Source organism: Onychomys torridus, chromosome 3, assembly GCF_903995425.1.
Source record: "Onychomys torridus chromosome 3, mOncTor1.1, whole genome shotgun sequence".
NCBI classification, from domain to species: Eukaryota; Metazoa; Chordata; class Mammalia; order Rodentia; family Cricetidae; genus Onychomys; species Onychomys torridus.
Window position 1 is genome coordinate 34815094 of NC_050445.1, and position 20749 is coordinate 34835842.

Sequence of the window (20749 nt, forward strand, 5' to 3'; positions counted from 1 at the left end):
CCAGCTTGGTCTACAGAGCGAGTTCCAGGAAAGGCACAAAGCTACACAGAGAAACCCTGTCTCAAAAAACAAAACAAACAAACAAACAAAAGAGTAATGGCATCCAGTGCAATTTGTTTTAAAATGGTTTGAGTTGAGATGTTTCTCCTGTTGCCAGGATGCCTCCTCACAGTTCTGAAGCACTACAGAACTCTGGCGCCCTGGGTTGGATAAGGAAGGCATAGGTGACGTGACCCAGGGAGTATGGGAGGTAAAAAGAATAAGGAGACGTGGCTTCAGTAAGAGTTCTTAGAATCACTGCCACCTTCGGCCATCCGAGTCTCCCTCGGGGAAGGCGATGGCACCTTCCGCGGGAGCTGCTGCCCGGTCTCCATTAGCAGACACCTTCAACCATCAGTCTGATGCGGCCGTGCTCAAGAACAGCACCTTCTTCCCTAACCCAGACTCAGGCCGAGCATGACTGCCGACCTCGATAACGGAGCGGCAGATGTGGGTACCCTCTAGCCTTCATTTTTTTTTAATTTATTTATTTATTATGTATACAGAAGAGGACGCCAGATCTCATTACAGATGGTTGTGAGCCATTATGTGGGTGCTGGGAATTGAACTCAGGACCTCTGGAAGAGCAGTCCGTGCTCTTAGACTCTGAGCCATCTCTCCAGCCCCCCTCTAGTCTTCTAAAAGCACCTCACTTCCAGCCCTCCTCTTGGTACAATTTTTTTTATTATTTTCTAGTATCACACAGTATTTGTGAAATACAATCACCTTACACCAGCTCATCTTCCAGATGATGAAACAGAGCTGAGGATATTAAGTATGGCTGCATCTTATTCTCAAAGCTGGCTTTGAAATCCCTTTAAGTCATCCATTGTAGCTAGAGAGTTTTCTCTCAGAGTCCCGCCAAGCCCCGGCAGTCTGACAGCCCACTTATAAAATAAACACACAGACTCTTATATTATTTAAACTGTTTGGCCTAATGGCTCGGGCTTCTCGCTTTCTACTTCTATCTTAAATTAACCCATATCTATTAGTCAATACATTGTCACGTGGCTCGTGGCTTACTGGTACCTTACATCTCGCTTGTCATGGCAGCAGCTGGCAGTGTCTCTCTGCCTCAGCCTTCCACTTCCCAGAATTCTCTTCTCTGTTTGTCCCACCTATACTTCCTGCCTGTCTACTGGCCAATCAGTGTTGTATTTATTAACCAACCAGAACAACACATTTGACATACAGACCATCCCACAGCACTTAATGAATTCTTGCCACGTGGGTGCCAAATGTAGATGAACAGTCTTATGAAATAAGAAGTACAGAGCCAATTGCAGAGTTAAAAGCCCAAGAGGTCAGAGCAATAGCTAAGAGCTAAAAATTCTTTCTTACCCCCACTGCTGCTGCTGTCCTTCCCCTCAGCAAGAGAGCTAATATAAGGCTCTGTGTGTTTACTCAGTTGGGTCTGAATGGCTGTGGGACTGGCGGGTGGCGGGTGAGAGAGATTTGTCCTGACCATGGGCCAGGCAGGAAAACTCTAGCTACAATCCATGTCATAGTTACCTTCAATTATCAACTTGATACAACTGGAAAGAGGCAGCCTCAACTGAAGAACTGCCCCCATCAGATTGGCCAGTGGGCATGTCTATAGAGTATTTCCTTTTTTTTTTTTTTCTCTCTCTCTCTTTTTTGTCATTTTTGTTTTGTTTCCTGAAACAAGGTTTCTCTATATAACAGTCCTGGCTGTCCTGGATCTCGCTCTGTAGAGCAGGCTGGCCCCAGACTCACAGAGATCCACCTGCCTCTGCCTCCCAAATACTGAGATTAAAGGTGTGTGCCGCCACCGCCATCTGGCCCGGAGTATTTTCTTAACTCCTAATTGACGTAGGACAACTTAGCCCTCTATAGGCTGTGCCGTCCCTGGGTAGGTAGACCTGTGCTGCGTAAGGCACCTGAGCAAGCCACGGGAAGCAAGTCAGTAAGCAACACTTCTCCTTGGCCTCTGCTTCAGTTTCTGCCTCTAGGTTCCTGCCTTGAGCTCCCAGGTCCCCGTGATGATGACCTGTAACCTGTAAGCAAAATAAACTCTTTGCTCCACAAGTTGCTTTTGGGCAGGGTGTTTCCTCACAGCAACAGCATGCACGGGTATGACCTTCCACATTCAGCATCTACATGTCACGAAGACTTACATCCATCATCATGGCTTTTAAAAACTGCTACTTCTCCTTCCATGGAGGATATGTGTCAGCTATATGCAGATGCACACCACTGTACATGAGGGACTTGAGCATCTTGGACCTTGCTATCTACAGGGTGGCTGGAACCAATACCCTGTGAATACATACCAAAGACAGCCCAGTCGATTCACATGCAGAGACCCTACTGTTAGTATCTCTAAACACTAAAATCACTGTCAGTACTGCAAAATGCTTGACCCATTAACATAAAGGGGCTGAAACTCTAAGTGAACACTGTATCTTACCCTGTACTTTCTGTCCTGGCACTGCACATCTGCACATGTGATGACACACCTCACCACACCTTTCCCACTGTCCAGCCACTGTGGCAATGATTCAGGCAATGCTCCACCTTGGGCTCTTTCCATAAAATCCCTCAGTTCTTTTTTGCTTCCACTGTGCCTTATAAAACTGCCATCCATGACGTCCCTCATTTGGCACAGTATGTTGCAACCAGACTCAGGAAAAGCATATACTGAACCCTTGAAATTCTAAGTACCACAAACTCCCCAGAAAGAACAAGCAAGGTCTTAAAACGTTTTCCCTTCACTGCCCTGTTTCTTTCCATAAGCAAGGCCCTAAGAGCAGGGAAAAAAGGACTCATTGATAGGTGTCAGGAGCAGACCCACAGCTGGGAGCTTAAGAAAGGCTTCATTTGCTACAGTACAGTATAGTGTTCTTTCACAAGGAGGACCTTTGAAGTACTATTTAAAATGCAGGAGACCTCAACAGAAAAACACCAGCACAGTATCTGGGCGTGAACTGCCCAGTGGAAACGGAAACGTTACATATGTGGACGTGTACACCATAACCAGCAGGGCAGCCGAGGAAAGCCACATATCTCGCTTCTCTCTGCAGCTGTGAGGATGAAAACTGAGTACGTTGGAGAAAAAGAGATCAGATTTCTCCTTTACACCAGAAGTAGGTATCTCCTCAGCTCCCATAAAACATCAGCTCAGAAGTCTAAAGATGCCATTGTGATGACTCACAAAATGTCACCCTTTGAAATTAAACATTAGGTGGCTTTTTTCTCCGGGTTTACAGTTTGAGGATATGTCTTTCAAGTTTAGTGTAGTTATTAAATTTCCAACAATTATGTCAGGCGGTGGTGGCACACACCTTTAATCCCAGCACTTAGGAGGCAGAGGCATACGGATCTCTGGTCTGGGACAGCCAAGACCCCAGAGAGAAACCCTGTCTCGAGAAACTAAATAAATATGTACATACATACATAAATACTTAAAATAATCCAAGCAGTCCTGAAGTCTTCTATTTCATGTGTCAGAGGAAGCTGCTGTAGCATTTTGAGTAACTCTTACAGTCACCTAAGGTGAAGTTTTCTTAAAATATATCCCCAGAATTTTCAAGTATTTTTTAAATGGAGACGGAGAAGGCCATGTCTCGGTGATGGGTCTTCACGATCACAACCCCACTCACATTACCAATTTCCAATCCCCACCCCCCCCCCCACAACTCACAATGGTTCCAGACTCTTCCAACATTTATGTCAACGACCAATGTCTTGCCCAAGAACTGAGCTCCCTTTCACTGCTATCAAACAGAAAGCCAGGGCTGGGGATGTGCCTCTGTAGCAGAACACTTGCCCAGCACGTGCAAGGCCATGAGTCTGATCCCCAGGATCAGAAAACAAACACAACAAAACATCAGGAGACTGTACCTGAATAGCAAACTTGCAACTAGCCTCTGTCGACTGTGTGCGGATTTCTATGCTGGAGCTGAAATTTCTATGCCTTCTATGAAGGCAGCTTCCGTTATAGAAACGATTCTATCAGTACAGGTAAATGTCACTCCTGAGGGAAGCCCTCAGTCCTCAAGACTTTGACTATATAATATAATATAAGAAGACCTTGGGAATGAAGAGATGGTTCAGTGGTTAAGAGCATTTGCTGCTCGACCAGCAGACCAGAGTTCGGTTCCCAGCAGGTGGTTTACAACCATCTGTGAGGGTGAATGGGATCTGAGCCTCTTGTCTCTTCCAAGGTACCTGCACTCACATGAATATACTCATGCAATAAAGACTGTAGAGGTACCGCCCCTTATATCCTTCTCCCAGTTCCAGAAGAGACGCTACCAGTGGCGAAGAATTAATCTGAGGGATGTCAAAGGAACCCCAACTACATTGAGCTCTTTAGTCCATTCACTTTATTCTTCTAAATCAATTCTATCTACACAGCTTCATTTCTGTTCTCATACTTAGCTCCTCTCTGTCCCTTCTATTTTCTCTCAAAGTTCTTTCCATTGCATCCGTCTGTCTTCTCTCAAGTTCCCTGTTTATAGACACATACAATCAGTTATTCTCTGGCTGTGCTGCTTTCTGGCAGGGCAGGGCAAGTGTATTCAGTAGCTAGGTAGCCTGCGTCACAGCTTGATGCACATGGTATGTAAAAGCCCTTTTGTTCTGAGTTCATTGTTAAAGGGGGAGTCTTTAGAACTAGGGATACCACTAGGGCTATGGGAGAAAGGAGGGTTTAAGCTTAATAAAGCTTCGTACCTAACATCTACATGGCCTTGGTGGTTCTATCAGTAAGACATTTACCCTATTTCAGGAAATTAGCAGACAGTCTGAATGCTTATCTATCTGCAGTCTGTCCTTGGATATTGGAGAAGTATCTCAGATAAAATGCTTTTGTCTGGAGATGGCCCTGGCCGGATGCTTGCTAATGAAGATAATTACAGAAAGGCAGACTTCCGAGTCTAATGCTAAAAAGGGGGAACAAAAGCCTGGGGATGTTATCCAAATACCCCAATTGTATAGGGGAAATTGTGCCAATGAATGATCAACCACACTGTTAGAAGTTCTTGGGGAAAGAATCAAATGGGGAAGCTACAATAGCACACAAGAACTTCACTGCAGGAAACAGCTAACACATTCAGAAGCCAATATCACCAATACTCCTTGAGGCTTGACTTTATCCTCTGGAAGAGCCTGCTCTCCCAGGTTATTAGCTTTTGCCATTGTCAGCTGAAATCTTACTTCATATTTCTGCGGCTTGCAGCACACATGCAGACACACATAATTAAAAATAATATGAATAGGAGCTGGAGAGATGGCTCAGCAGTTAAGAGCACTGGCTGCTCTTCCAGAGGTCCTGAGTTCAATTCCCAGCAAGCACATGGTGGCTCACAACCATCTGTAATGGGATCTGATGCACTATTCTGACATCAAGCCATGCAAAAAGAGCATTCATACACATAAAATAAACCTTTTAAAAATAATATGAATAAGTCTTTCTTTATATAAAAACCTAATCTCCTAATATATCTAAAGGTCCATCACCTCCAAAGCAGCTACCCATACAACAATGCTGTCATGGCGGTTCCTTGCCAAAAGCTTGCTAAGTAAGCCTTTACCTAGCATTCTGAATATCCTGAATATTTTCTTTTGAGGCTGTAGTTTATTCTGCTAAGGACCTAGTCACTCGCAATCAAATCTTGTGAGCCGGGCAGTACAAGGACAGTGGATACCGGATACTGCATACTTTCATTAATATCCAATAGACTAACCACAGAACACCACCACATTCTATGCAATTCATGATCTGGTTCCAAAGTGACTGTAGAAACACGAAAGTAGTATGGCTCAAAGCAGCATGTTTCAACTAATATCTGCTATTTATTGAATAGTTTGCAAAGCACAGTATAACAGAGCACATACATCATCTCAACTGTTTCTCATGAAACCTTCATGAGGTAGGTGTTACAAAATTTCAGAAGAACACACCACTTGCCCACTCCCCACTGCTAGGGAGAAGCCAAACCATAATTTGCTCTTCCTCTGTCTCCCATCAAAAAATGACTTTTACAGGGATAAAATGCACTTCTAAGTATGAGCGCCATGTTGACTCCCACATGGGATTGGTGCCATCCCTTTCTGAAAACAGGTAACCCCTGCAGCTGTTGTCCACTGAAGTATCTTCCGAAAGGCACTGTCGGAGAAGCTGCCCAACAAGCCCTCTGGAACAATTCTGTCTTCATGCAGACTAGACTTTTAGGGCTTTGTCTTATAGGTACACTCTGAGTGGATATGGATAGCAGGTCCGTGGCTATCACCACAGCAGCCAAAGAACCACCTAAACATTCATCAGGTGCACATTCAATCACAAAATATCCATTCAATAGAATCTTTTTTTTTTGAGCTGAGGATCGAACCCAGGGCCTTGCGCTTGCTAGGCAAGCACTCTACCACTGAGCTAAATCCCCAACCCTCATTCAGTAGAATCTTACATAGCAAACAGAGGGGTAAGTTTCCTTGTTCTTAACATACTGACATGGAATATGTTCCATTAAGAATAAAAAGCAAGTCAGGCATGATGGAGCACACCTGTAATCCCAGCACTCTGGGAGGCAGAGGCAGGTGGATCTCTGTGAGTATGAGACCAGCCTGGTCTACATAGCGAGTTCCAGGCCAGCCAGGGCTACATAATGAGATCCTGTCTCAAAAAAGCAAACAAATGAAATAAAAGAAAAGGAAAGAGAAAAGAACTTTAAAAAGAGCAGCTGCACATGGTGGTACACACCTATAATCCTTGCACCTGGGAAGCAGAGGCAGAAGGATCAGAAGTTCAAATTCATCCTTGACTATAAAGCATGGGCTTAACACTCTGTGTCAAACAAAAATAAAAGGAGAGGAAGAGGCAGAAGGCAGAAGAGTACTGTGTAAACAAACCAAACACACATGTGTGTTTAGACACTTTCTCAAAGGTACACAAGAAACTGGGAATTGCCTGAAGAACCATACCTGGGAACAAGAAACACCACAAAGAACCTTCGTGTGAAATCACTTCCTATCACCTCCTGTGCAACAGTTACCTTTAGAATATTTTTACTTAAAAAAATGATGGACTAGGCCAGATACTGTGGTGCACACCTGTAATCCCAGCAACTGGGGCTGAGGCAGGATGACTGCTTGAGCCTAAGAGTTCAAGGACACCCTGGGCAACACAGGGAGGACTGTCCCAGCACCCAGAAGCTGAGGCAGGAGGATTGCTTGAGCCCAGGAGTTCAAGGACACCCTGGGTAACACAGGGAGACTGTCTTTAAAAAAAAAAATGATGATGATGATAATGCTTGATGATCCATTCTCACTGGGGTGGGGGTGCTTCAGCTGTAGAAAAAAGCAGATGTTCCCCATGGTCTCATTCTATCACACATTCGGACCACATTTCTCTTAGGGGGAATAGCTATAAAGCTATACAGTTAGTGCATACTTTAATGTTTATCATTCTTTTGTCAACAGCTTCTCACTTACCCACCTATCACATAATGTTGAGTGCACTCATAAAGAATGGTTGTTTTGATGGCAGAGTCAGAGCAAATATATCATTAAAGAACTCTCGGACTAAATAGACTGAACTCTACTCAGACAACAATTATTTTGCACGTTTAAAATTTCCCAGTTCTTATAGAATTCAGTTTCTTGGTTAATGACAAGCAAATGATTTATTGGTTAAATTATCAATCATGGAGCTCCTTGATAACAAAATAAATGGATAATTCATCAGAAACTGGCTTGAATGTACTGATTTTAATTACTTTGACAACAAAATTCAGTAACAAACATCTAACAAGCTCCTGATCGACTGGTAGACAGTGAAATCAGCTATCCAAACTCATTCGTTTCTTTTCTCTTGACAACGGGTGGTGAGCGGCACTAAGAAAGATTGTGTTTGCTAACCTAGCATTATAATTCCAGTCTTTCTTAGGACTCAGATGCAGCTGGACGGAAGTTACGGGAGGAAGGGAAGCGGCTGGAAATGCAAGGAAACCCGACTTCTGGCCCCATGGTGGCAGGGTCTGAGGCTGAAGAGGAACACAGCTTTGGGATGCGGCTATGAAGGAGGCAGGCCCCTCCAGAGGGTGCTGGTGGGTCCGGAGTACAGTGCCGGGCAGTGTCAGGAACTAGGCGGTTTCTTCTTGGCTTCCAGGTCCTTTTTAATCTCTTCAAGTTTTTTCGACATGTTCGGCATCTTTAAAAGAAAAGGGGAGCATTATAATTTAGCATCTACCTAACCAATATTCTTTCGTGTTTCTTCTTTTAATAATGCCTTTGCAAGGTTTTGGCTTCCTCTGGAGGAGACCTGCTCAATAGTGGTTTTTCTTTGCTTCAGCCCTGCATACAAAAGCTATCAGTGTTACGTTTTATGTGCCCTCTCTGAAAGCCAGGCCCAACTCAGTCCTTCAACCCAGTGCCAACTAAAAGATACATATCTATTTGCAACAAATGGCAAGGCAATAAAGTCCCTGACTAGAAAACTAGATCCTAGTGATGGGAATCCTACACTAGACACAAGAAAATATAATCCTTGTCTTTCTAAGATACCTTTTAGGTTCCTCATCCGGTTGTGACATCCAGTTTTCCACCCCTCATCCCTACAGTAAGGTTGATGTAACTCCCCACTCCACCAAACTGTCTTCCTTACATGAACCACACTCTATAAATCCACATCTCCAATTCTCTTGTCATGATATGGGGACATACAGGCTTCTGTGAGTTCAATTACTTTTTCAAACAACAGGAAAACTTTCTATAAAATTAAGGACCTCATTTATGATAGTAGGCAAACTTCACGAAACAGTTACAGAGATCCAAGAAAGATGTGAATATGACTACTTACGTCATAGTTCTGGGCCAGATACATTCCAACCACGTTGCCCAAAGTAAATCCAAGCTGAAACAACAGAACAGGAGAGTTATACTGCAGACAAAATCCATGATGAGCCTGAGACCGGGCCAAACACACTGACTACATCTTCCCAAGATGCATGGCAGGTGAATGCTCAGGTGCTCAGTGGAGGATTGCATACAATGCAGGAGTCACATCTCTCTTCTATGAAACAATCACACACACACACACACACACACACACACACACACACACACACACACACACTTGCACATGCCATGCACTGACATTAGAGAACCCAGGACAGAATAAATGGTAGCTATGAGTAAGTTTCCCTTATCTCCTAACAAGCCCCCATACAGTCCTGAATGGAGGTACAGAAACCCAGGCAAGGTTCCGATTTTGTCACTGGACACTACTTGGTTTCCCCTTTTGCTAATTTGTTGCAGGTGCTGTTACTCCTGTCTACAGCTAATAAAAAGTACTCAGTTACAAACACCCACTGGAGCGGGACATGGTGGCTCACACTTGCCATCCCAGCATTCAGGAGACTGAGGCAGGAGGATCCTTGACAGTGAGAGCCCATTCTGGTCTACACAGACAGTCCCAGGTACAGAGCAAGAGTTCCATCCCACACCTACACGGCAAGACTTGGTCACAAAACAACAAACAACAGCAACAAAAATCATCTGAATCAAAGAAGTTTAGAAAATAAAGGAAGTCTCAGAGTTCAGTCTCCGTATTTCAAAAGAACGATAGTGGTCTGCCCTGGGTTATTCACAAGAGCAGCACAGGACAACATGAGTTACTCAGAAACTCAGATCCACAAGGGCAGAAAGAACGGGAAACTCTGACACATCAGTGAGCCCAGCACAATGCCAAGGGCAGGGACTAAAGGGCGGGGACTAAAGGGTGGGGACTAAAGGGCGGGACACTTGAGGTCTCTGGGGACCATGGCTCCCACTCAACAACAAAAGGGACAAGAACAACTTTTAGAGAGCTGTAACTGTTTATCCCACTGGGTGAGACTTTCCTGAAAATCTCGGGTACTCCCTATACACACAGGGATTAAGTCTCTCAGCTTTGCGTTTTAATGATGATAGCTCTGTTTTCCTCCAGGGACCTTTTTACATCAGAGCTCACAACTTCAGGCTAATTTCTGACTTAATAAATTCAAATTGGCGTCTACCTTTTCCCCCATTATTTTGTTGAGACAGTGTTGCTTCTGCTCAGTCTCAGAAGAGAAGTTAAAACAGAAATCAAAGAACAGCACTTACTGTATCATCAATCACACATGAGGTATCCAGATGCAGAGAGGGCAAGGATACAGATTGGGCGATGGAGAGATGGCTCAGTAGTTAAGAGCACTCTTGCAGAGAACCAGAGTTCAGTTCTCACCACCCATGTTCGTCAGCTCACAACTGAGTCCAGCTCCAGGGAACCAACACCGTATCCGCCCTCTGCGGGCACCCGCACTCCAGGGCCCTACTGGCACCTCCAACTGGAACAGTGAAAGCAAACCCTAAAGGGGAAGCCACAACTGGGTCTTACCTGTCCTTAGCCTTTAAACTCCAAGAGAATTTTAAATTGGTTTGTTGCTAGCAAGAAACACAAACAAGGCTATCTAGTTTCTCATTGCTGACCATTTTCTGATGCTTTTAAAAAATCCTTACCAAGCTGGCACCAAGAAGCAGAATTCCTTTTTTCCCCCACTACACTAGATTCAAACCACAAGTTCTTGAAATCCAGAAAGATAATTACATTTGAGACAAAGTTTAAAAGGAAGAGGGGGAAAAAGTCCTTTGAGGATACTAATCCTAATATCTCCCAGAAGGAAAATGGGACTGAGAAAACATCAAGGAACAGGAGCACGAGAACTCTGGTTGTGTGCCAGCATCTGTGTGCCTTCAGGTGAGCCACTCAACCTGCCCAGCCTTGCTGAGCTGAGCTTCCCGTCTCTTAAAATAGCCTACCACCGAAATGTTCCAGCTCCGACTTGAAATTCCTGGTTCTTACTATGTATGTCTCAAAATAAACACAGGCTATCTAGTGTGGCTCTATCTTGGCAACGTCACCAAGCATTGGGGCACAGTTATTTTAAAATACAAAACAAAACAAAACCCATGGGCCTCTATAAATGGCACCCTGTTCCAGTTCCAGAATACCATCAGATCTAACAATAAGACATTTTGAATATGATACACAGCCCAATCTGAGAAGTGTCACTTCTCAAAGAAATGGAGGACACCGGGAGGTCAGGAAAATATGCATACTGTTCAGGAGATGTCGACAGGCAGGAAAAATAAAATCTACACTTGACCTCTTGCCTCCACATCCACATGCCCAGGCAAGCAGACCTGCATATACTCATGAGTACATACACACATACACCACACACACAAAATAAATAAAAACTTTAAAATGTCTGCCTTTCAAATAATACCAAAGAGAACGGACAAACCACAGAAGAGAATTATTTGCAAATCATATATCTGTTAGTATTTGTATCCAGAATAAAGATCTTTCACATTTAAATGACAAAAAAACAATTCAATTTAAAAAATGGGCAAAAGCCTTGAGTGGATTTCTCCAAAGATACACAGTCAACAAGCCCATGAGACGCCTGACATCAGTTAGTTGTTGAGGAACTGCAAATCAAAACCACAAAGAACCATGGCACACCCGCTAAGATGACTTTACTGAAAAAACAAAACAAAACAAAAACAAAAACCAGAAGAAACCCAGCCACCCCCACCCCCCCCCCCACCCCCACTCCCGGCACAGAATGGCAGGCGCACTACAATCAACAAGTGTGTGATGGAGAGATGGGAAAGCTGGAGGACTCGGTGGCGAGATGGGAGAGAGAAGTGGAGCCGTGCATGTGCTGTGGAGAGGTGGAACTAGAGCAGGCAGATGTGAGGAGCCTGTGCAGCCGCCTGAGGCCATGACGTGCCGGGCTGCCACTGAGGGCCATGTCTGGGTCTGTGGCCCTACTGCAGCCTGTGATGATGTCCATGTCCATGGACAGTGTTGTCACCAAGAGTCAGTAGGATGTCCCTGGTCTGGGCTGCCACCTGAGGCCATGTTGATGTCGGGGGGATGGGGGGGGCACGGGGGGGGGGGACGGGGACGGGGACATGCTCTCACCCAGGGCCAAACTGACCTGTGTGGCCTATGCTGCCACCAGAGGCCACGGTGCTCTATGGGCCTGGGCTGCCACCATCACCTCCCACCCCAACACCAGGGTCATGTCTGCGTCCATGGTCCTACTGCAGCCAGAGTCTGTGTTGATGTCTGTGGCCAATGTTAACATCAAAGGCCATGCAGACGTCTGTGGTCTGGGCTGCCACCTGAATTCATGCTAATCTGAGTGGCCTGCACTGCCACCGGAGTCCATGGTGATGTCTAAACCCTGCTTCAACCAGGGGCCATGTCTGGGTCCTTGGTCCTTGGCCCTACTGCAGATGGTCTGAGGTCTATGTTACCACCCAAGGGCATTCGGATGACTGTGGTCTGGGCTGCTGCCTGAAGCCATGTTGATGTCCTAGCACAGTACTGAGCTGGCCTGGGCCTTCAGCAGCCATGGAGAGCTAGCCCTACCCCTCACAGGCCACCACATGGGAGAGCTAGCCACAGCAATAGTGTAGGTAGTGGTGTGAGTGTGAGGGAGCTGGCTCATCCCTCACAGGGGAGTGGGGGACACTGGGGGAGGGAAGGTTCGATGGAGACCCAGGCTGACCAACTCAGCTGACCAAACCCAGATCCAGGGTTGAGTTTTGGCCCACCCCAACACCTACCCTATCTATGAGCTGCTAGAGCACACGAAGGGACAGGTCCTACAGAACCACACCACAGGATCTCCATGACTGGGGCACCAGCAGGACATCTGAGAGGACACAGTGACAGAAAATAAACCAGGGACTGTCTGGGCTGGGGGTGGGGGGATGAGAAATGATCCTAACATTACACAGTTTCTTTTTTATATAAAACAGAGGGATGGCTACACAATCTTGGAGCACACCAAAACCACTGGTTAGACATTAGCTGGGTGACTTTTATCTCAATGCCAGAGAGAGAGAACACCAAAATTTGGTAAAATAAAGTCAGCTACCTGGGATGAAATGGAAGAAACCAAAGACAACTTCATGGCTTCCAAACAGGACTTTGTTAGAAAGAATGAAATGCCAGAGGAACAAAAGAAAACCAGGGGTTGGGGATTCAGCTCAAAAAAGAGAAAGAAAGAAAGAAAGAAAGAAAGAAAGAAAGAAAGAAAGAAAGAAAGAAAGAAAACCAGGCAGAAAATGGCACAGTCTGCACATAAGAAATCTAAAAGTATTCTGAATTTTAGACAGATCAGTCAGCAATACTTTATCCATTAGCATTCAGAAAGTACTGTTAAAAGCAACAAAGATCACTCTAGAAGGATGCATTTGGCCATTTGCTCAAGCCCATCCCCTTCAGAAAGTTGTAGTGTCTGGAGATCAACAAAAAAAAACTATAACCTTTACCTGGGGATGGCTCCTGGCAAGAACCCAAAGCGGCTGACAAGTTCAAACTATGACTCATCAAATTACATAGTTTCAAAAATAGCATGCCCAAGCCCAAGTTACTGACAAAGGTTTAAGAATCTAAAAAGAAGGGTGGAGAGATGGCTCAGCAGCTCAGAGCACGGACTCTTCCTGCAGAGGATGAGCGTTCAGTTCTTAACACCCACATCAGGCAGCTCATAACTGCCTGTAACTCACCAGAGAACCTAATGCCTCTGCCCTCAACAGGTGGGTGTAGCTGTGTGTGAGTGTGTGCACATGCATGAGTGAGTGTGTGTGTATGTGTGTGTGTGCGTGTGTGTGTGTGTATACACCGCACGCAAAACACACACTTAAAATAATAAAATAAACCTTAAAAAAAAATTAAGCAAATATAGCTACATGCTAGCATTGAAAAGGAAGCCTAAAAATATTCGGTCTATGGTGAAAACATCCACAACTCAAAACTATGCATTAACTATAATTAATAAAAAGCTAAGTTGATAACAGTATTTTAAGTGTTATTTATTTTTATCTGCCTGGGTGTTTTGCCTACATTTATAATGTATACCACTTTTGTGCAGTCCCACAGAGGCCAAAAGAGGTCATCAGATCCCCTAGAATTGGAGTTACAAATGTTGTGAACAACTATGTGTGTGCACAGCAAATCAAACCCACATCCTTAGGTAAAGCAGCCAAGGCTCTTAACAGCTGAAGTATCACTCCAGCCTTGGTAACAGTACTCTTAAATTTTAGACTCAAAAGAAGAAATGAGTGGGGCGGTGGTGGTGCACACCTTTAAATCCCAGCACTCGGGAGGCAGAGCCAGGCAGATCTCCGTGAGTTCGAGGCCAGCCTCGTCTACCAAACAAGTTCCAGGAAAGGCGCAAAGCTACACAGAGAAACCCTGTCTCGAAAAACCAAAAAAAAAAAAAAAAAAAGAAAGAAAGAAAAAGAAGAAGAAGAAATCAGAAGGCCTTTCAAGGAGGCATGTACATACAGTATCATTCCTGTGTCTCACTTTTTAAACTTTTTAAACAGCTGCTTCAAGTAGTAAAAATATCTATATTCTATGCATTAAAACACAACCCTGCTAGGGATTAAAAACGAAAACCCTTCTATACTTCCTAGAAAAGCATTCTTTAAGAGGTAAGCTATGACTGGATGTGGTGTCACACGCCTTTAGTTCCAGCACTCAGGAGGCAGAGTCAGCAGAGCTCTGTGAGTTCACGGCCAGTCTGGTCTACAAAGTGAGTTCTACGACAGCCAGGGATACACAGAGAGAACCTGTCTTGAAAAGCCAAAAAGAGGTAAGCTATGTTTTATATTCAGTAATACTGCTTAGAGGATAAATGGAGAAAGAAAACAAAATAAGAAAAATCATCAGCTCCTTAACTGCCAATAATCAACAGAGGCACATGAAAATCCTTCTGGGAAGGATGTACTGGTTTCCCTGCTGTCAAGAAGCTGGTACAGACATTTAACTATCATATAACCAAAAGTAGTGACGAAGCGAAAAAGGAAGACCTAACACTAATGAGGAATCCGTTCCAGGGCACCCCACACACTAACACCTATAGCTATTCGAGTTGATTATACTACTGCGCAGAAACCCACCCACACCCCCCAGCTCACCCTAACCCTCTACATCACTCACAATGCCTACTGCAACATTAAGACCACAGAGACAGTCCATCCCACTATCCTGGTTAGGAATGTCAAGGAAAAACTGTATACATGCAATACATACACGATTATTTCCTACCATTTCCCATCCATGGTTAGTTAAATATGGAGAACTGACTGTAAATGAAGTCACTCATCACCGAGTATTGACTAAGTCCCTTGCAGGTCCCCAAACTAAATCCCTTAGTAGTGAAGAGAAGCAGAGCATGTCAGTCAGACTGGAGAACGCTTCTAGCTCACACCTGAATTCCACAGCAGCCAGCTAGTGCAGCCGCTCTGAGAGCAGAGTGGAAACCACTCACCAGCAACACTGTGAAGACAGCAGGCTTCGGTGGGTCAGCCACGGAGACCTCATGGCCTCCAGCAAAGGTGGCATCCTACCTCTTTCATTAACTCTTGGTCCTCACAACCTTATAGAACCACTATTATTGCCCACATTTATCCTGGGAAGACTGAAGCACAGAGCCATGAAAGATCCTAGTCAAGACTATATACAGCAGGTCTGGCCTGGAAAATGGCTCGGCAGGTGAACACCCTTGCCACAAAGCCTGGCAACCTGAGTTTGAGCCCCAGAACCAATATGGGGGAAGAAGAACCAACTCCTGAAAGCTGTCTTCTGACCTCTGCATGCGCATGACCCACAGTAGAGACAAGTGCAGAGAAAGATATAGATAGATAGATAGATAGATAGATAGACAGACAGACAGACAGACAGGCGTGATTTAAGAAAGAAATTTGCTGTATGGAAGATACACCTGCTACATCACATAAAAAGATTGTGTAAACAAGTGAATACACATGTCAGGCATACGATATCAAGAATGAAACAGTTTTAATGAATAAAACAAAGAATAAAAGAAAGAAACCAAAGGCTGTGTCAACATTTCAAATGTGGCAGTATAATGTGGAGAAGGATTGGGGAAGCAGGAGGGAGCAGTCAATCCAGATGAGCAGAGTGAGAGAAGAGTGAAAAAGACATGCTGACGGTTGACAGATGGAACACACAGAAAAGGACTCGGTAGTTTTCGAAGCCATCCGTGAAAATGTGAAAGGAAACAGTTTGATCAAGAACATTTTCTCTACGGGTAAATTCAGAGCACAGCGGCTCAAGACCCAGGCTTGAGCCACCCACAGTAACTAAGAGCAGAGGGAAGCAGCCAGTAAAAACAGGGAAGATTAGAGAGTCAGGGAGCGTCCCATCTGCTACACCCAGATAGGGCCCACTCTGCGGGAGCAGCGGCCAGTCACCCTCACTCTGCAATTCTGAGTTTTAACACAACAGAACGTAGGCAGTCCGGTGCACAGGCCCCCCAGCTAAAGGAGACAGTTAAGGAAGATGTGATTTGAGTTAACAGCCACTGTGGACTCAAGAGGGAAGAGGAACAGACCCTGTAGCAGAACTACAGGTGCTGTGAACCGCTACCACAGTGCTCACAGTTGACTTCCCATCTAAGCGTTCCTGAAAATAACAGCAGCCGAGCTAGGGGCAAGGTGTGGAATGAAGTGTGGAAATGCGGATGATGGATGCCATTTTAACTGGAAGAGAAAGGAACACAGGAGCAACACAATCAAATGCACAAGTTCTTCAATGGCCCCCTAGGCAACAACTGAGGAAACATTTCAGAGGGTTACAAAGTGTGCAGTGGCGGGTCACATGCTGGGACTGGGATCATTCCATCACACCCAAGCCTCTCCTATCATCTGTGGGAGGCCAACTCCCCTTTCTGATACCTTACAAAAGATAAGGGGCAGTATCTCTGTCTTTAGTGAGTGCCAATGGTTTTGTTTGTTTTGTTTTTGTTTTTTTGCCGGAGCTGAGGACCAGGGCCTTGCGCTTGCTAGGCAAGTGCTCTACCACTGAGCTAAATCCCCAACCCCGAGTGCCAATGTTTAAGTGTTTAATGTACTGGCTCCTTTTGAAACCTCACAAAGTGCAAACGGAGCACAGAAAATTTAAATAATTTGCCCAACTCCCACAGCTTGAGAATAATAAGGTCAGGGTACAAATTCAAGCGTGATTCTTAAGTCTAAACTTTTTTTTCTTTTTTGGTTTCCAAAACAGGGTTTCTCTGTGTAGCCTTGGCTGTCCTGGAACTCACGCTGTAGACCAGGCTAATTTCGAACTCACAGAGATTGGCCTGCCTCTGCCTTCTGAGTTCTGGGACTAAAGTTGTGCGATGGAGTCTAAACTCTAGATGAAATGGCTAACTTAAAGAGGAAGACTTGCAGAAGTTATCAGTGTTTGAGCAAGTCCACAACATGAAAGGTGATTCTACCTCTGCCCATCTGTATCCATTTATCCCCAACAAAAGCAACAAAGGGGAGACGCACCCAGGGCAGGAGAACCCTAGTGGGTGACCAGTTACATCTGTGCTAAGAATCTGATGGGAGGCTGCAGCATCTCTCCTTAAATGTTGAAAATTTTGAATTCCCAAATCAAAACCCACGTTAGTACAGAGCAGTTTAGTCCCACATCAAATGCACCCATTCAGCAAAAAACATGTAAAATGTTGTGCAAATTTAATTAATGTTCTCCCTAGTTCTCAATGAGCATCAGATGCAGTGGGAAAGCCAGTCATATCATCTTCCACTAGTTGGTTGACACAGCTTTTAGGAGCTGGAGAGATGGCTCAGAGGTTAAGAGCACTGGCTGCTCTTCCAGGGGTCCTGAGTTCAATTCCCAGCACCCACATGGTGGCTCACAACCATCTGTAATGAGATCTGGCACACAGGCAGAACACTGTATACATAATACACAATAAATAAATCTTAAAGAAAAAAAAAAGCCACTGTTTTTAAAAGTGATTCCTAACAAGTAAACGACTGTTAATTACCCCTGCCTCCTAAGCTAATAATGCTCGGTTAGGAAAACCCCAGAGGCAATGCGAGCAGACTGCAGCAGGCTTGTCTTTGTGGGACAGTTTATGTCAACAATCCTGTGTGGGCTAACTGGATTAAAAGCAACTCCTTCCCAGAGCACCAAGTGGCCACTGACCATCTGAAAGAAAAAGGACATCTGCTTTGTTAGAATTAGAGGATGAAACATCAAGTTTAACGTTCATCTGAAAATTGGACTGTCGGCAAGTTCTGGAATCCTCAACAGGCAATTTTAAAAAGAACTGATTCAAAACATAATTCAAAAGGGGACAATTTGCTTCTGACTCTCATTTTACACTCCCCTGCCCAAAAGTGGGGGGAGTATTAGAGTTACTTGTAGGCTCATCTGACTCATTCCTCAGCGTGCAAACTGAAAAGGTCTTTAGAGAGCTCCGTGAGCCGCTCGCTCCGACGTCGTGAGGTGGCTGACTAATGCCCGGCTTGTGAAAGGCACTCTTAGGGCCTCAAAAATGCCAACAACTATCAGGCCGAGAAGGGGATGGGGGGGGGGGGGGGTCTGTGGGAAGGGGTGGTGGGGGCGGGCAGGAGACAAGTCATGAAGGACCTCTCTGATCAAACTTTTACTAACCAGGCTTACGCAATGAGCTGACAGTAAGTGGCTTTGAAAACGCCTCCATCTCCCTGACACCTCAAAGTTTTCAGAACTTGAATGACTGCATATGAACCCAGGCAAAGGAGCAAAGGACTTGGGAGACGGCCGGAGGAGAGCCGCGCGAGCTACCCCGAGGGGCTACGACTGGCTCGAGCCCCAAGTTCAGAGCCGTGCACCGCCGACCCGGGACCCCGAGAGGACGAGGCGACCGCGGCGCCCGATCCTCGGAGGCTCCACTCACCAGGAACTGGAGCATGATGTCGGTGGGGAGGGCGAGGAGGGCGTGAAAGTGGCTTCAGCTCCAGCGCGGCTCCGGGACTCCTCCCCAGCGCGAGGGCGGAACCCGCCGTCAGGTTCCGGTTTGCTCCCGGGTCCGCCCTCTCCATGCCCGGAAGCGGCTCGCGGTGCCGCAGCGCCCCCTCACGGCCATCGCGGGAAGCGGGGAGGGGTGAGGTGCAAGCCTAGGCTTCTTTGAACCAAGACCTCTGTAAAACTGAGGCCCAGAAATTTACGCTATTCCAATTACGCTGGCAGCTGTGATAACACAGTCGGACTTAGAGCTTCCTGGCCTACTCAGGCCGAATGAGGGTGAGGTGGCGGGTCCCATGGCGGGTGAGCAGTTGACTCTTCGCAAAGAGTCGTGCTAATCGCCCCCACAGTGGACTCTGGGACAAAAGAGGGGCGAAAGTCCCATTTTTCAAAAGCTCACAGATGTGCTATGCAGCCTAGTTAAGCGGAGCCCTCAGATCCATGATAGAAGATGGAGAGAGATCTTCGGAGTCTGGCACTGCTGGATCCGAGTCGTGATTGCTGGCAGCCACCAGCAACTGCCTAATCTAGCTGAAGTTCACTAAAGGCCTGTGTAAGGAGAGCTTGCATTAGCTACCACATAGGAGCCAAAGATGAGCGTGGGCGTGAGCACTGGGAGGCCCCGTCCCAGTCCATCACTATTGCCCAGTTCCTACACAAGCACAAGGAAACCATCCTTTTCACTTGCTCTCAGTCTTCGAATTCAACTTTATCTGCTTAAGTGAAACTCTCGTTTCAAATCATAGCTGGATCTAGCGGTGCATGCCTATCATCTTAGCACCGAGGAGTCAAAGGCAGAAGGCTTGAGGCAAGTTCAAAGTCGGCATACAGGACATGGCATGTTCTTAGGCCAGTCCGAGCTAGATGGCAAAATAAACAGAAAAACAAATCATATTAACTTAACCAAATGGGAGTGCATTGTATAGCTACAGAAAACGGATCATAGATGTTTCTAAGATTTTATTAATTTTATGATTGCTTTGCCTATGTATATGCATGTGCACAAATGTGGGCCCAGAGCCCTTGCAGGTCAGAAGAGGGCAGTGGACGCCCTGGAACTGGACACCATAGGGTTGCTGGAAACTGAACCTGGGTATTCTGGAAGCAAAGTGCTTTTTTTTTTTTAAGCTGAGGATCGAACCCCAGGCCTTGCGCTTAAGCGCTCTACCACCTAGCTAAATCCCCAACCCAGCAAAGTGCTCTTAACCGCTCCCTGAACCATCTCTCCAGCCCTTTATCAGAATTTCCTCCATTTCTGCTTTTCTCTGTCCATCTGCTTCAATGCTTCTCACTTCCCTCTCCTCCCCCACTCCTCTGCCAAACTAATGAAAGATCTGATTAGAGAAACAAAATAGATAAAAATAGAGATCAGCACACCACCAAGGAAAAGACTGATAGATTTGACATACCAAAATGTATAAAAATTGAGAAAAATAACCTAGCGGACTTTAAGTAAATATATGCAGGGAAAATGAGGGGGGGGCTTCTGAATTTATTTGTTTATTTACTTATTCATTTATTTATTATTTTGCCTGCATGTATGTCTGTGTGAAAGTGTCAGATCTTGGAGTTAGAGACAGTTGTAAGCTGCCATGTGGGTGCTGGGGATTGAACCTGGGTCCTCTGGAAGAGCAGTCAGTGCTCTTAACCACTGAGCCATCTCTCCAGCCCCCTGTGTAGCCCAGGATGGCTTCGAACTCGTGAACCTCCTGCCTTCACCTCCTTCAGCAAATCCTACAGGCGTGCACCACCACAACTGGCCTGAATTAATTACAATTACTTCCTACCCACAGGGAAAAAAGAAAAAGATAACCCAGTGTACTAGCTAGTTTTATGTCCACTTAACACAAGCTAGAGTCACTAGGAGCC

At 45.5% G+C, this 20749-nt stretch overlaps 1 protein-coding gene across 1 annotated transcript; it reads right to left on the reverse strand.

Annotated features, from left to right (window-relative positions):
• Positions 1-7294: 7294 nt before the first annotated feature.
• Positions 7295-18923, reverse strand: Stmp1 (short transmembrane mitochondrial protein 1). Its single transcript, XM_036182958.1, has 3 exons — positions 18813-18923; positions 8861-8914; positions 7295-8212 (listed from the first exon to the last, which is right to left on the reverse strand). Exons 1-3 carry the CDS (start codon positions 18825-18827, stop codon positions 8138-8140), a joined length of 144 nt encoding a protein of 47 aa, XP_036038851.1. The 5' UTR covers positions 18828-18923; the 3' UTR covers positions 7295-8137.
• Between the last annotated feature and the right edge of the window lie 1826 nt (positions 18924-20749).